This window comes from Medicago sativa, chromosome 8 (assembly GCF_051527215.1).
Source record: "Medicago sativa cultivar Bolivia chromosome 8, Bolivia_mono, whole genome shotgun sequence".
Classification (NCBI taxonomy): Eukaryota; Viridiplantae; Streptophyta; class Magnoliopsida; order Fabales; family Fabaceae; genus Medicago; species Medicago sativa.
This window is the reverse complement of record NC_140756.1, coordinates 75,225,783-75,243,435: the sequence shown is the minus strand read 5'-3', so window position 1 is coordinate 75,243,435 and position 17,653 is coordinate 75,225,783. Positions and strand designations below refer to the sequence as shown.

Sequence of the window (17,653 nt, the reverse complement as noted above, 5' to 3'; positions counted from 1 at the left end):
CGATGTCTCTTACACATGATCCTATCAAATAATTCAGTTTATGTCATCTACCCTCTCGCTGGTTTTGGAGTATCAAGTGTGAGTGTTACATGAAAAATGGAGTATTAAATGTGAGTGTTACACAGCAGAAAAATGGAATCCATGTGTTGTTTAAGCTCTTAGATAAAGATGTCATGTCCTAACAACTTTACGTGGTTGTTTGTCTTACATGAAAATCTCCACAATGTTTTAGGCTCTCCTCGGTGACCTAATAGTGATACCAGAGTGAAATATTTGACTAAAGATAGCCAACTCCTTGTATCAATTTTTTTTATCGGATGTCGTTCTATTGATGAGTGTGAGTCAATAGTTGCACTAGCGTAAGTTGGTGAAAAGTATAGTCCTGAGGGAAAGGATACCAGATGCATGGATGAACTAATATTGGGAGAGATTGTTAAGAGAATTATTTAAGTCTGAATAAAAAGTTCTACATTCGATGAAAATGTTAGTATTGAACCATGTGAAACACTCATACGCCCATCTTGTGACTTGACACCCAAGTTTGGATATCAGCACATGGAAAGGTAGGTAGGGGGTCAAGTAATATCAACTTGTGAAATTACACAATGGACTCTAGGTCTTGTCATATAGAGAGGGGGGTCTGATGGCCTCATTCACAATGGAGAAGGAGCTTTGTAGTTTGAGTTCTCAAGGCATATTCGTGTTTCAAATAGACCCTATGCTGAGCTCTTTTGGATTAGGTCAGATATGGGAATCAGAGGTGAGGTAGAGGACACGGCTATGCCATGGCACACCCAACTTTTCTATACGTGCGTATTTTCATGAAATTTTCTATATGAAAGATGGTTCTTCCTTCGAATCAATCTAGGATCTCCCCCGACACAATTGCTTTGTCATGCAAGCATCATTTTTATCAGAGAATCCTTTAGCAAAATAGAGTATGGCATAGAAGTTGCACGGGACAAGATAAACACCTCATACAAGGACACATGTATACAACTAAACAACCACAAGCAGTATTAACGGGCAGCAATATAAACCCCTATACGAGCTGCACTAAGTTGTACAGATCTCAGACGCTGGCATCACTATAACATTTTCAGTGGCCGAATCTGTCCAACCAAAGCATAAAAGATACAGCTAAAATTATCATGTATACCTATGGGGACGGAAAGAGAAAAGACACCAACAGGTAATAACATGGAATATCATGACACTGTTGCTAAGGTGAATGGGACTTGAGTACTGGTCAACTTGACTACAACAGTAGAAAATTAATTTCGGCCATGCCTTCCTGGGTGGTATGCACCCCTGCCATTTGAACCTGTCCTTTCCTTCTCTTCAGCACGAGAAGAACCCACCTTACCTCCAACTTCGGACATTCTCACAGGATGACTGTGCTCCAATGAAGGAAGCAGCCAACCTCCTTGCCCAGCCTGCCCAGCTTGTCCACCATGGCTAGCTCCTAAAACATAAACAAGAACAGGTTAAAATGATTCAAATGGCATACTGCTAACAGTTTTGGTGCAGAAACCCACATAATACCATATACATAACTCGTGTGCCACACATTGAATTCTACATTGGTCTTGCTGCTTTTTTATGTAAAAAAAATGAGACAGGAAATTTGGAAATAAAAAATGGTAAACTATTTTCTGAGATTAAGGAACGTACCCACATCATGTATATATTACTATCCCCTAATCATAATTTATCATTTAACATTCAATAAACTGCGCTAAAAAAATTTGGTAAAAAACACTGCCAACACAACAGGCATACTAAGCCATACTCTCTACACCATTGAATGCACAGTACTTCTCTACCACTGTTTCCTTACTTCCCATTAGTCAATAATAAAGAGCATGAGCTAGGAATATCACACTGGTGAACTTTGTAGTTTTCTATATATCATAAAGAAATCGATAATAATATATCCAACATGATAACGATTTCACAACAATGGACATCAGAAATCAGAATACACCCCATGAGAAGTTATAATTAATATACAAATAGACAAATAGATGTGTGAAAATATGTGGTAGTTGCAGAGAACTGAAATAGGGGGTGAAAAGATGCATGCATCGTAAAAACATACGCTGATGCATAAAAACAGAGCTATGAATGTGTCCACAGATACATTGTAACATAAAACGGGGTCTTTCTTTCGTTAAACTGATTATTGGCTGAAAAATTGCAAATACTGCATGGCATTTCACGTGTAATGATTTTACGATTTTTGTAACATATATCATCACTCGGTACAATTATTTTATTTCCTTGTATTTCAAGTATTCAAGTAAATTCACATTTATAAAACTATGAATTTAGCACAATTTTACAAAATATGCTAATAACACTAACTTCACAGAACTTTTTGGCACAAGTATATAAAGGTAAAACTGTCAATAATATTTAATAAATAAGAGAGATACTCTAGAAATAAATCATCCATATTTCTCAATTAATCAGTTACTCACCAATACTCCCGCTCCATCCAGGCAAATACTTTTGACCCTTCCCTTTCCATTCTTCTTCAAAGCCAGCTAGTTGATCTGCGAAAAAACAACGCAAAACCTTCAGTAATGCTGACATACAAGTGTAAAGAACTGCTATAGTAGTTATTGTATCACGCCACCAGAAAAAGAAGAAAAAAAACTAAGCATAAGCTAACTAACCTTCATTGATGTTGTGCAAAGTCTGCATAGTATCCACCTTACCATCTGGATTAAGTTTTCTTGAAAGGGTGTGCCCCTACAAAATATTAGATAAAAGTAAATTCAATTAAAGTAAGGACGTGGCTAAAACCACTAAAAGAAACACAGCAAAAGTGATCCCAAAACCAAACCAACTCAATATAATATCGCTACCAAAGAGGATACCTTGTCATGCAGGCCTCTAGAAATTCTGTGAGAAGCTTGCCTTGTGGAAGTATCAGCCTCCTTGCTCTCCTCAAGTGTCACCTAACACAATGAAGATGGAATCAGAAGATAACATTATGCAAATCCTTGATTTAGTCTAGCTGTAAATCAGCGTAAAAGCTTACTCCGTCACTTCCGGTCCTCCTTGTCTTTGATGAAGTATAATATGCTCCATTTGGTCCACCATAGCTGACTGTGGAGCTCTGGAAGCTGAAACTGCGAGTTTGAGGCTGAAGCTCACTTGCATTGAATCTGTTGTACTCATTTCTACCCTGCAAATGTCTGATCTTCTTCCCTGCAACTTGACCCCCAACCCAATAAAAATTAGCCAAAACAAATACAAACTACAATTTTTTAGAGGGATAGAGCAAAAAGCACAAGCCCCTATTGGTTAATTCTAAACAGTAAACACATATTACCTTCAAGTTCATCATCTGGATGTTCTACAGAGGGTTCAGTGTTTGATCTTCTATGCTTTTTTGGATTTTCTCTCTTCTCTTCCGTCTCATCCTCATTTTCATTATCAGAGTCCAATTCCTGAATGATTGGGCCCCTTCGATTACTAGGCTCTGGAGGTGGAGCACGAGCTTGATGCTCAAGAAACCCAGATGGATGCATGTCCGGGTGGAAAGGAAACCCAGATTGATTCATGTCCGGGTGGAAAGGAAACCCAGGTAACTGCATATTGTGCATATTCTGTGCGAGATCAAAACCCGGACGATGCATTTCCGGAGGAAAAGGAAACCCAGAAGGACCACCCATAATGCTAGACTGGAACATCCCTCCAAAAGGCTGCGTGAAGAAAGGATCATCAAACGGGTCCCTTCCCCCGAAAAAACTTGACATTAAACTCCCAGGAGGTCCAAAGGGACCAATTCCTCCAAAACCACCGAAAGGCCCACCAGAGAAAGGATCCCTACCACCAGGCCCACCACCACGTCCTTGCATTCTGCCGTTCAAACTCCAAGTGCAGTAATCACTGAAAGTACAAAACGCATTTAAGATAACCAAATCACAACCACAAATAACGTATAAACCATACAACTATCAATAAAATATGCAATTCAATATGAACAATCCCTTCCAACAATCTTCCAAATACGCTACATTTTGTTATGATTTTCAAAATATTAAATACTTCTAGGTGCGGTATTCACTAGAGGTACATCGCGCATTTAAGATAACTAAATCACAATTGCAAATAATATAATATAAACCCTAAATTTCATAACACTAATAAAGGATTCAATTCAAACACAATTTCAAAAAATAATTCAATATCAGCAATCTTCCAAATTATTTTTTACCAAATATTAAAATACTTGTAAAGTTCAGAAGCGAAATACTCATTTCAAACAACAACAGAATCATCATAATTCGTAGAACGATTTAAGCAAAGCAAGGCAAAAATAAAAATCACGAATTCACGAATTATCAAATACAGAATGGATAAAATAAACTAAACATGATTAGAACTGATTGAGTAAAACAGGAAGAATATGAAGATCGGTTAAATGATTCAAAAATCAGCAGGCACAGAACGAAATGAAACGATCAAAATCGAAATTCAGAGCCACAAAATATTTATGAGAATTGAGAGAAAGAGAGTACCTGAGAGCGATTGGAGAGAAAGGAAAGGAACCTCAAAAGTGTGATGAATTTGATTTTATCTTGAACAAAATAAAATAGTGGTTGGGTTTTTATGCGGATTGCATTTCACAATTCGTATTTCATTCTCTGAGGCATGGAAATGGAAATGGAACTTTCTAGTATAATGAACACGAGGATGATCACCGTGCATGAAAATTTTATGGGCTTTGTTTCTCAACTTCAAACTAACTAAATGGGCCCAATTCTACACCGCCTTCCAATTTTACTTTATTGTTTACTACACCCTCTAGTCACAAATATAAGCAAAAATTCATATTTTATATTCATTGAATAAATGATGTTCATTAAATGATGTATGTTGTCTACAATAAAGACTATATATATCATTTATTGAATGAATTTAAAACATAAATTTTTGCTTATATTTGTGACCGGAGGGTGTACATTTTATTGGTAAACTATAGTGTAGATACCTGTGCGTCCGCAAGGATCGTGCGTTGCGAAGAGTTTTGTTGATCGGAGAGGTCGGCTAAGACATATGATATTTTGTTAAGTATTTTCTCTGATCTCATATATAAAAAAAAATATTGTTTTTAGATTCATTGAATAATTAATGTATCTAGTCTTCATTGTGTATTAGATGCATTAATTATTCAATGAATTTTTAAATAAAAAAAAAATCTTTTCTTACATATGAGATTGGAGGGATCGGGAGCAAATGATGTTAACATTAAGAATTAAAGGTAATTGAAATCTCCTCGTACACCTTAATTTAAAATAGGATCGAACAACTCAATGTTGACTTGAGTTTCTCGTACACCTTTAATTTTGTATATAACCAAAAAGGTTTATCATGTAGACTTCAATTGGAACAACTAATTTTTATGATTATCAAAGAGGTCGTCTTTTATCAACTCATATTCTTTGATAAATATTAGAACAGAGAGATGAGTATAATTTACTTAAGGGTCTTGTTAACGAGTGCCCCCGATGCACTCTTTAAGGATTCCAAATTTAGTAATTATTCATTTGAAAAGTCAACTGTTACAGTTTCCAATTCATTGAATACACAACTTTTCATAAGAAACTTACCAATTAAAGTGTTTAAAGAGTTCCCCAGGGACACTCGTTAACATTACCCTTTACTTAAATCTTTGAACTTATGAAGCATCAACAACAACTAGTTAACATTTATTTGTTTTTTTTTATAAAAAAAAAAAAAAAAACAACGTATTACTAATTGATTAACTAAATTGCATCAAGCAGTCCCGTGAGCATAGCTCAGTTGGTAGGATAATGCATTATTATATGCATGGGTCGGGGTTCGAACCCCGGACACCCCACTTATTCACCTTATAAGGTGAATTCAAGCCACTAGGCTACCTGACAAAAAAAAAATTGCATCAAGCAACACAAGATGTGTCATTGTAATTCAATACTTAGTATACGATGCATCTGCAACAGTAAGTAAATAATCCCGCTAACTTGTAGAAAATGTATCTTGTACCATCACATTGTGAAAATGCATGGTAGTGAACACTGTATTTACTCAAATTACCAACACGAATTATATGTGCAATCAAAACAATCACACTGAATGTGACATATCATGAGGCGGCTAATTGTTCAAAGATATAGTACCAATGGGAATGACATATTTAACGTATGAAAGGAAAGTTGCACAAAATAAAACCAATGGGAATGACATATATAATAAATGGTATACATGCTCTCTGATTGTGTTTTATAAAAATAAAAATTATAGTTAGAGACCTTCATATACTCGCTTTAAGGCTTAGATTCAAAATAGTTAACGTGTGGAGGACGTAACAAAAAGGTTTCTTTTAACCTACAAACCATTCATAATATAGTAGTGAGGCCCGCTTTCCGAATCAGCATGGATTTTAGCACGAAGGACATGATTAAAGACATGAAAAAGTTTACGACTTCAATTAATTTAGATCGGAGGAACTGCATAAGCTCTTGATGTCTGGGCCTTTAGAGGCAGCAGGGATGATGGTGAGCAACTTAATATAATCATTTTCTCTTCGTTAGTGGATAATGTCTTAAAATAATGATATGGTAACAAATTTTCTTAAGAAGTGTATAAATTTACAGGAAAAATACACGGTAACAATGTTATTTTATTATAGTTGTTTCTCTCATTACTATTTAGTCTCTACATTTATTTCATAATGATACCACAAAGAAAAATGATACAAGACTGGTACATTTATAATTAATCATCAATAAAAAAAATTGTTGCTAGATTTATTAATACAATATTTTTCTCAAAACGTGGTTTGTTGTTGTTGGGTCGGAAGTTTGAATGTAAAGTGGTGGTTTTTGGTGGTGATGCTCGTGGTGGCTGGTGTTGGTTTTTGGTGGTGATGCTCATGGTGGCTGGTGCTGGTTTTTGGTGTGGAGTAATGATGGTTTTTGTGGTGTTTAATGGTAGATGGTTTTTGTGGTGTTTAATGGTAGTTTTGGTGATGGTGATGTTGGTTTTTGTGGTTGTGCCGCTGTTTTTTATGGGTTTTCTTCTATGAGTTTGTTGTTGATGGACTTTCTCAAATACTTGGATGTTAGACAGTGTAGCTTGTTTCAAGAATTGAGCTATGTGTTTTCTAGGTGGTGCTTTTACATGTGCTTAAATGTGTTGAGCTGCAGAAGAGAAGCAAGGTGCGGCTGCACAGTTTTTTGGTAGGTTTGATGGTTATTTTGGAGGGCGGTTACTACAAGTATTTTGGTTATTACTGGCGGAATTAATCCCTCAGTAATGAAAGAAATCCCTCAGTAATACACATTACTGACGGATTTGGTGACAAAAACCATCCCTCAGTAATACTGGCGTCAGTAATGTTACTGGCGGAATTTTCCCTCAGTAATAGAAAGGTAGTTCTGACAAAGCATTACTGAGGGATTATTCCCTCAGTAATTACTGAGGGATTGTTCCGCCAGTAATTACTGAGGGAATAATCCCTCAGTAATGCAGATTCAGATTTGTCATAATATTACTGGCGGATTTATCCCCCCCACTAATGTTAATCGAATATGCATTATTGATGGAAATGTCCGCCAGTAATGTACTTCACCTTTTTTTTTTTAATCCCTTCCCACTTTTTGATTTTAATTAGAGAAATAACATTAAATAAACACAAATAAATTAAAGAAATAAATTTTTTTATTTAATAAGACAAATTAATTAAACCACATATCATTATAATATTTGTACAATACATAAATAATTTTCATACAAAATCATAAATATTTTAATAAGATTCCTACAATCTAGAAAACTAAGAAGAAAAAACTAATTATCATAATATTCGGACAAATTTGATCTTGATCTCCCTCTCGGTGATCTTCGCTCATATTTCCTCCTCTTCCCGTGTTTTGGGGATTTTCTTGTGAAGCCTCATCCATATAATTATTAAAGTATCCATATAATTATCCTGCTACCTTTGAAAAGCTTCAGCAAATGCATATAACATGATATGATAATCTCATAAGAATAAAGACTATATTAATAGTGAATTTACCGAGTAGAAAAATAAAATAACGAAAAATTCATTCATTATATAGTTTAAAGAAATATTGATCTGTAACGAGAGTTCATATTTGTTCATCTTTATACGCCTTTGTGGTCCATACCAGTACACAGTCATGGTTCAGAAAGTAATTTCATAATATCATATGAGTTCATATTTGTTCATCTATACAATAGACAAGGAGTAAGAGTATTCGGAAGGGGTTACAGTTAATTCTAACATGAACACATAATCCAAAAGCAGTATGAACAAGCATAGGCACAATAAATTTTATGAATTTTTAAACACATTGTTGAGAAAACTGTAAATGAAATTGAGATACAGGATATATAAGAGGTAAAGGTGAACACTAACCACTACATCCAGACGAACTTCTTCCCACTCACAAGCCAGCAATATCCCTGTTCTTGCTAATCCAGTTTGTATTTCATCGGCAATCATCAACACAATTATATTTGGAGCAAAGATCTCTAACAACTTTTAAATAACCATCTAGGGGGGGGGGGGGGGGGGGGGGGGTTCACCTTTAAACAAATAATAACTTTTATATCAAAAAAATGTGGAAAAGATGATAACTTTAGAAAAGCAAAACATAATAAAAAGTGACTTTTTTTTTTTGAACAGCCAATTATATATTAAACAAGCAACCCCTTGAGAAGAGGGGAATGCTGTCAAAAAGGACCATATACAAAGCCACCCAGCGCAAGGCATATAGGTGCAATCCCAGTAAACAATAAAACAGAAACCCCCCAATAGCAAGGCACAAACAGCACGCAACAAAGGTAAGGAAAAAACTTAGCAGCAGCCTAAAAACAGAAACACCAGCAGCTGGCACAGGCACCACAGGTACCTAAAGCAACAGAATTAACCAAAACCAACAGCCACCCCACAGAGCCTCCGACACTCATCTATCTAGAAAGACATTCACGGGGATTCCAACACCATTCATAGAACAAACTCGGACCTATTTTAAGCCTATGCAAACTCCAAGTCCACGCAAGAACTTTAATTCATAGACTGCATGATGTTAGAGCCATTCTACAGGATGAAATATGCAAGTATAAAGAAAAATAAATATGAAGATGCAAAATAGAATTCACATTTTTCATAACATTAATATTGAAAAAACAATTAAAAAAATCAGTTTGATGGATGAATTGAGTGACAATCATTAAATTAGATTATGAACGAAAGCCGGTGAAAGACGGACTGTCATGGTGTATCATTAAGACTCGCATCATACATCATATTTACATTCTTGCAAGAAAACTATTATACAACATAAATGGATCAGAACATGCAATGAAAGTAACACTGAAATTCAAAAACAGTACATCTCACATGGTCGGGGAATACAGATAAAACAAGTGACAAGTTTTTAAAACGTTAGACACGAGTTCTATGTGGTACATCATACAAAGGAACATATTGGATGTTGCCATGCTAATCAAATAATCATTGCTAAGTGGATCAAAAACAGAATGAATGAAATGGCTTGAGTAATTGTTGTTGCTAAGGGGTTGTTATAAAAAATCTATTATATTCTATTCAGGTAATTCTCATAGAGTAAAAGAGAATAGGCTACAATATTCCTCTCCTAGAGCTAACAATTTTCCTTTGCATTTGTCACATGCCACACAAACCAGAAGCTTTAATTGAACATATTCAAGGTTGAAATTTGTTGAATAATTACAAGAGTACACAGACAATATCACGCCAAGTGCATTAGAAGAAAGAGTTTGTGAATAGCTTGCAACTCAAAAAATTCAGAATTTCAGAAATAATGTGAAAACAGGCTATGTTTTTACAATTCAGAAGCTGATATACTTATGAATATGATGTCACATTTTTTTTCAGTGTTGAACATCTAAATGCACTGCGTGTATTGTCAATGTGTAAAGAAATATATTGCTTTTGCCTCATTTTAATTATCATGTATATCAATGTTGAATTACTTTAGCATCAACCATAACTTAATTGTCTTCTGATTTTCTGTTGTACCTACAACCTATAATTTGTAATTTTTGATAAATGTATTATATTATTTTTGTAGAATTTATAAGATGGCAGATCAACTAAACTGAAACATATAACAATTTCTACTAGTTACATTTATCTATTAAAAGAAAGTTGATCCTAATGCACAAGTGTTCACTTCTCTACATCAAAATTTCCCGTTCGTCTACCTACATTGGACTTTTTTTCCATCTCCTGTTTATTCCTATATGACTGTTCCACAATCCCCAATTCCCATTCCCCAATTATAAAACCCTAAAAAAATTCTAAAACCCTAAAACAATAAATTGGATAATGAATGAGAAATTAGAGATTCAGCTGGCTTACCTTGGCTTAAGGTGAGTGAGAACTGAGAGAGAGATGCTGGGTTTGGAGAAGATAGTTGAAGATTCATCGAACTGGGAGAAAATCAGTGATTGGGTTTGTTTGTTGTTGTGAGAAAAGCTTGCGGCGGCGAACTGAGACAGCGAACTGAGAGAGAATCAGCGGCGGTGAACTGAGAGAGAGAATCAGCGGCGACGAACTGAGATATGGAGAAGCGGTTTTTTTGTGTGAGGGGAGAGTAGGGAAACACACGATGCTTCTCAGAACTCACGTGAGTAAGTAAAAAATCTGGGTCAGCTTATACACTACTTACACTAGTGACAACATTACCGAAGGATATCTCGAATTACTGGCGGATTACTTAATCCGTCTCAACATTAGTGTCCGATTTATATCCGTCAGTAATGCAATGTCATGTGCTTCTTCATCAGTGACGGAATATTTCCGCCAGTAAAAATTGGTAGGTTCATTAATATTACTGACGGATTTATCCCTCAGTGATGTAACTCAAAGAATTATTGAGGGTTTTTTCCGTCAGTAACGTTATTGAGGGTTTTTTTTGTGTTACGAAGGGGTTATTCCGCCAGTAATTACTGAGGGTATAAATCCCTCAGTAATGCAATTTTGAATTGGATAGTAAATTGGGGAATTCTTGTAGTTGTGGTTTTGGGGTTTTAGTTTTTTTGGTTTCGGGGGCTCTCGGTGGAGGTTGTTTTTGGTTTGTTTTTAGAAATTTGCATTTGATGTATGAGTGTTTGTTTGAGTGTTCCGTGTATATACGGCACACTTTTCCTTTGTTCCTCTGTATGTTGCTTTTAAGTATCCTAGCCTAGCATTCCTTGTGCTATATGGGATTCTTTACGTTTTGAATAAATTTTATTTTAACTTCTTAAAAAAAAACGATCATTAGCTTCCTACTCGACCAAAAAAAGACGTTCTTTAACTTTTACCTCTATATGAATGATACAATGGGTAAAAAAAGAGAGGGCAAAAGCATATCAAGGTCATGATATTTGTCATTGAAAGCATTTATCCAACCACGTCGTAATTAAAAAATGTATTTGCTTAACTATGCAATCATTATAAATAAGATACCAACATATGCAACAGAAAAATTAAAAATTAGTTCAACATTTTTTTTTTTGTGTCGGGAGGACAAATAACATAAATCTAACATATAAGAAGTTTTTTTTTTGACAAAGTATAAGAAGTTATTATGTCATTATTATAATGTGAATGTTGTAAATGAAAGATTTTGAGTATGTATGATCGCTTAGGCAATATTGGATGCATCCAAATTGTTGGCGCCCTATCACGCATGATTTTTTTTTCTTGAGGCAATGAATTTTCATACTTCAAGAAATTCTCTCTAATCAAAGGTTATTTGGAACATTTTTTGGCATCTTTTGCATCGAACAACTCCAATGATGTTAAAGATTTTATTTTGCAAAAGACAATTGAAGTTTTGAACAGTTACTATGCGATAAATGACTTATATGAAATGGATATTGAGGTTATGTTTTTTCCATCATTACACGGTGCATGGTGAGCAGGATCATGAAATGAGGGAGATCGATGAGGTGAAGGAACAATATGTGATTGTCGAGGAGGTTGTGGGATTGGTTCAATAAACATGCGCTGAAATGGTGTTAGTTTCGGAGTATGACTTTGTATGGGTTGTTTTGAGTTGTTCCTGATTATGTGATGAACACTGGGTTTAATTGTAGCAACGGAAGAGGGATGAAGGCGCTTAGCCACTTAACTAGAAGAGAAGACAATCACATGTGTGTAGCAATGCAGGTATCACAAATAAATATCAGACATTCGATTTGATCCAGGGGCTGTGATTTAACCCTCTCACTCTCATTTTAAATAGTGCTCTCATTGATTCAGTTTGGTAGAAAAGTCTTTATGCAATCAGTGAAGGTGTAGGTCTAGGGGTAGGTTCTTGGTTCTCGTCTAACTTAGGTCATTGTGTTGGTGACAAGTCATCTATTATGATTTCGTGGGATTCTTGGTTGGAGGGGGAGTTTTAAACGACAAATTTGGCTATTTTTTTTTAGTAAGCTAAGAACAACATGGAGACAGTCTCTAAGATGAATCATTTAAGATGGGGGAGGACTGGGAGGCGTGGAATTGGCGCATGTGTTTATTGGCCTGATAGGAGGAACATGTTGACGAGTGTTGTGCATTGATACACACTATTGTGATGCAGGTTGAGGTTTCAGACATGTGGCAATATTCACTCATCTCAACATTATACAGTTAGTCATGCTTGTAATTATTTGACATATATGGAAAATACTACAACACATAAATAATAAGACATCGTCTGGCACAAGGCGACACCTCTTAAAGTCTGCCTCTTTGCTTGACGTCTTCTTCAGAATCACATTCCTACAACTGATAATGCTTTGCGTCTACTCATATTCAGCATCAACAATGTAGGGGTGGGTGTGGTTCATACAAGGACATTAATCATTTGTTCTTGCACTACATTTGTTTTGTTCTAGTTGGTCTTTGATTTCTCATTTGCTGGGAATTGATGTGATGAATCCAACTCTTACAAGAGATTATTGTTGGAGTAAGCCCTAATAACCAACCTATATTGATTGGGTTTGGTTTTGTATCATGATATTGATATAAATATATATATTGTGAAGATATAAATTATAAGGCGTTTCTTTATTGATTTTGTTTTGTTTCAAAATAATAAAGTCCCTAGAATAGTTAGTCCGTTTAATGGAACATTAAGTATAACTTAATTGTGAGACCCCGTTAAAAATAAGGAAACTATTATAAAAGTATTTGTAGTCAAGCTTTATTGAGAAGTGGGATATCATTAAAGCATAGAGACTATTATGTGGGTAGACTGATGATCACATCTCACAGATCATGGATAAAGAGTTATCAAGTCTTCACATAGATATAAATATTAGGAGTAATATTTATATTGGATTGACCCGCCGTGAGAATACTACATATTAAGTTATGCAATTGTCATAAGATATTCTCACAATGATAATAGTGTATATCGCTCTTATACCTGAAACCACTATGATCCCTAGATGTGGACTCAAGTGCTTTGTTGCCATTCTAACGTTGTCTGTAAAAGGATAACCATAATGTTGGTTGATGGGTACTTGATGAAGCATGCTGAGGGACATGAGTGTCCTAGATATCTAAACACCAATCCCCGGCAACGGCGCCATTTTGATGAAATTCGTTTTTAGCATCAAACAAGATAAGTATTTGTGTATCGTCTCCACAGGGAATAGTGCGTTATCAAGGACAGTTTAACATCAATTATCATTCCAAGTATTAAGAGTACTTGTTTGTTTGAATTGAAATGTAACTAGCTAAACTAATTGCAAAAAGTAAAAGTTGAGATAAATAAGGATTGAAACTTGTTAGGAGTAGAGTTCCTTAACCAAGCTTCACACGTAACCTAATGGTCCATACGAATTCTAGCTTTGTAAACAACATTATCACAATCAATTCTAAATTATCCTTCGTGTCCAAAGTGATATAATTAACTCTAAGGTATCGTTTAAACATTCGTGTCCAAATCCCTTAAACGATAACAAAGTCGATCAAATAACCTAATCGACCGTGTCCAGCCTGATTAAGTATCCGAAAGCATTTAACTATTGATTATGGTGATTATCACAAGATTAACAAAGATGTCAAGTAAGTTAACCTAAGATATATTGCTACTCTAGCTCTAGATTCAAGAGTTTGTGTCCAAAGCATCTTGAATCTCATTGAAAGCATTAACACAAGAATAACAACAATATTGAATATAAATTGCTAGAACCATATATTGCAAGATCAAAAGATTACATGTTTAGCAAGGATCAAGTACCTCTCATCCCAACAAAGAGTATTTAGCTACACATCATCATGGGAGCCTTGCAAGGATGGATTGAAAAGGAAAGATTCATTACACCTTGTGATGTCTCAACAAAGGAATAAAGATCCAACTTCCAAAATCACTCTCACTCTATGAAGAACTACCCTATTTCTCTCTCTAAAATATCTTACAAGTGAAGGCCTAAGAAAAACTAAAAACCCTAGATATTTCCTAAGATTAATATTAACTTCTTTTGAACTAATTATATCTCCTAATGTATATATTATGAACTGGTTATGTCCATGAGATATATAGCCCAAAATATCTAGAAAATATCTTCAAGGAATAGCAAGTGGGCCACTTGAGCTGAGCAAACCGTCCTAACTCGCAGCTGCGAGTACAGGAGCTCGCAATTGCGAGTTCACGCTAATGGCGCAAAAGTCGCTAATAGCGAAATTTCTTCAAGGCATCTTCGCTCCAGATACACCAATAGCGTATCTCTCTGGACTTTGGCACTTCATTGAACACGCTAATAGCGTAGAATACGCTATTAGCGCCATTTCTTCAAGCTTGCTGGACAGCTTCTGCCATTTTGCACTTTTTCATGATTTTTGGTCTTTGATCAGTGTCTTGAGGCTAATTCCTGCACAAAAAGATAGAGTAATGATAAGTAAAGCGTAATAAGGTATTTAACACTTATTTCTCGGCTTTTCCTTCAATTACTTGCAAAGCAAGCAACAAAAAGTGCTTAAAATATAACATGAAATTAACACTTTTATGACACTTATCAGTGTCCTAGATGTGATTTGTCCCTCCTCATAAACAGGAGATATATCTTTAGGTCTCTTGATGAAATATGACTGTAAAACTGCATGGCCATGTCGAACTAAGTCAATATAAGATATTGGACTTATTCGTTATTCAGTATATTTCGGAATCAAGAAATATAAACATTGATCTATACAAGGGTGACAATATCTATGCCTTGGGATCAATAAAGATATCGAGACAAAGGAGTAATTGTACACATAAGTATTATCATGGAAAAGTTTCGTTAGATCACTTGACATTCTTGTCACTTAGGTAGCAATGATGTGTTCCTAGATACCGCTCATTGTTTATAATATTAAATATTAGATTTAATATTATTGCCAACGTGACTAGAACCTATAGGGTCACACACAAAGAACAGTCAAAAGAGAAATATATAAGTATGACTTATATAAGGGGTGCGTTTAGTAAATAACGCTAATTAGTTAGCAAAATTACTAAACTCGTTGTTGGGCTTACTGAAGCCCAATAGTGACTTCTGACTTGCAGAGCACACTAGAAGTTCTATAAATAGAACTCTAGTACTGAAGTTTTTGGTTACAGGTTTTTGGAGCAACCCTTTTTCTCTGCACTTCTGATTCCTTGGCTAGCACCGAGTTTTGGAGGAGCACTGTTCGTGTGGACTAACTAGAGGTATCGCTGCTTTGCTTTGCTCGTGATCATAAACAATTCTACTACAAAGGTTCTGCTCTTCAAGAGGTAAACACATGAATCCTTAAATTGTTTAAGTATGTGTTTGATTTGTGATTAATGATTTAATTCAATGGGATTTCTTCCGCAAAGAGGATTAAAATTTTTGAAAAACCCGTCTTAAAATCCCTTCAATTATTTACTTCAGTATGGCCACCTAGGCGGTTCATCTAAACAACAACGTTCAACTATGTATCTTTTATGATTATCTTGCAACTGAGTGGTTTGAAATGAAAGAAACAAACATATTTTCAAGCACAAGGAGCACTTTTTGCATCATTTGCTTGACACAATTGGGCTACAGACATCCTGGTGGTTGAAAGCGAAATACGCCGTATTTCTCTTTTGAGTATCAAGTTTGGTGGTTCAACCAAATTTTGTATTTGGGAGTTATCACCTAGTCTACTCTTCGGTTCCATTACTTAAGCTTTCTACCATCTATTCTATTCTCTAATTATGAAACTTAATGTCTATCAAAAATACAATCTTACCCCTTCTTAAAATCTTGACACGTCATCAAAATTATATCCTTTTGTGTCTTTTGCTTCAATCTCCCCCTATTTTTCTCTCTTAAAAACAAATTAAAACAAACTCACTTTAAACACACTAACTTAATCTTTTTTTAAAAGAATAAACAAACTTAATCTTAATCTTGATCAGAATAAATCTATTCTCTTCTCTAATTACTTAACGTCTACCAAAAATACAATCTTACACCTTCTTGATAGTTTGACATGTCATCAAAATTATATCATTTTGTTTCTTTTGCTTCAATCTCCCCCTATTTTTCTCTCTTAAAAACAAATTAAAACAAACTCGATAAAACACACTAACTTTTTTTTTTTAAATCTTAATCCCAATCAGAATAAATAAAAGACTAAACAAACTTGATCTATAATTCAACTTCTAACCATCTAAAGAGTTCAAAACAATATATTCTCTGTATATAACTATGAAAGTTAATGACCAATAAAAATACAATTTTGCCCCATCTTAATCTTTTAACACCTCAGCATATATTTACCCTTTTGTGTCTTTTGTAACAAAAATCCTATTTAGACAAGAGAGAAAATAACTTTCAAAAGATTGATATGATTTTGTAATAAAAAATTCTTTTTATATTGTTGTATCCAAACTATTTAAATTATTTTTTATAAAAATGATTTTATTATGATAAACAAACACAATTTTTTTTTTGAAAGAACAAAATAGGTTATGTTCTGGACCGGCCAGAAGGCCAATCCTTAACTGACATGTGGGTTAGACGTCCACCACACAAAAGCACTACGCCTAGAAGAACATGCCAATAATGGTGCACCGCATCACATTCGAGTACGCCTCCGCTCAACGATCTCCATACACGTGTTCTCTAACCGCTCTCAAATCACACGCCACATATCCTGAAGATGGTTATTCTGACGCACGTCTATATAAGGGTGACTTAGCTTCACCTCCAAGGTACGATTCACTCTTTACCAGACTTTCTACACACTCTTTCTTAGTTCCATTAGTGACTTGAACGTTGGAGTGCTAACGTGCCTGCAGACACCTTTCGTTACACCGGGAAGACTCATCGTCACCGTTGCCTCTCACCAATCCTCACTGGACGAATCAAATTCTGTTTTTTTTTTGTTGTAAAATCTCTAAAGAAAATCTATATATTATTGAATATCATTTTTTTTTAATTTTAATCTATAACAAAGGAGCCTACGAGGTTTGTAATAATTTTTAAAAAACCACTTTAAAGATCATTGTATTTGTTTGTTATAGTTTAAAAAAAATCAACAAAAAATCTAAAAACAACTTCAAATTATAAAATAACATAACTCTGAGAAAATTACAAAATATTTTCC

The 17,653-nt window shown here is 34.9% G+C and overlaps 1 protein-coding gene across 2 annotated transcripts; it reads right to left on the bottom strand.

Moving 5' to 3' along the window:
* Positions 1–924: 924 nt before the first annotated feature.
* LOC146901519 (glycine-rich protein) lies at positions 925–4,670 on the bottom strand. 2 transcript variants are annotated; one of them, XM_085738114.1, is made up of 7 exons: positions 4,536–4,670; positions 3,344–3,903; positions 3,050–3,225; positions 2,886–2,966; positions 2,682–2,757; positions 2,484–2,558; positions 925–1,465 (listed from the first exon to the last, which is right to left on the bottom strand). In XM_085738114.1, exons 2-7 carry the CDS (start codon positions 3,870–3,872, stop codon positions 1,275–1,277), a joined length of 1,128 nt encoding a protein of 375 aa, XP_085594240.1. In that variant the 5' UTR covers positions 3,873–3,903; positions 4,536–4,670; the 3' UTR covers positions 925–1,274. The 2 variants fall into 2 exon arrangements, with proteins under 2 accessions (XP_085594240.1, XP_085594241.1); XM_085738115.1 differs by having other exon boundaries at positions 3,050–3,219.
* Positions 4,671–17,653: the final 12,983 nt, after the last annotated feature.

What these genes read in the sequence shown, in the direction of transcription:
- LOC146901519 (XM_085738114.1), bottom strand. Translation starts at nt 3,872, where the DNA reads ATGCAAGGACGTGGTGGTGGGCCTGGTGGTAGGGATCCTTTCTCTGGT. An exon ending in GGAGGACCGGAAGTGACGGA is followed by an intron (nt 2,967 to 3,049) that starts GTAAGCTTTTAC and finishes TCATTGTGTTAG; the next exon opens with GTGACACTTGAGGAGAGCAA. An exon ending in TGGATGGAGCGGGAGTATTG is followed by an intron (nt 1,466 to 2,483) that starts GTGAGTAACTGA and finishes TTTATGTTTTAG; the next exon opens with GAGCTAGCCATGGTGGACAA.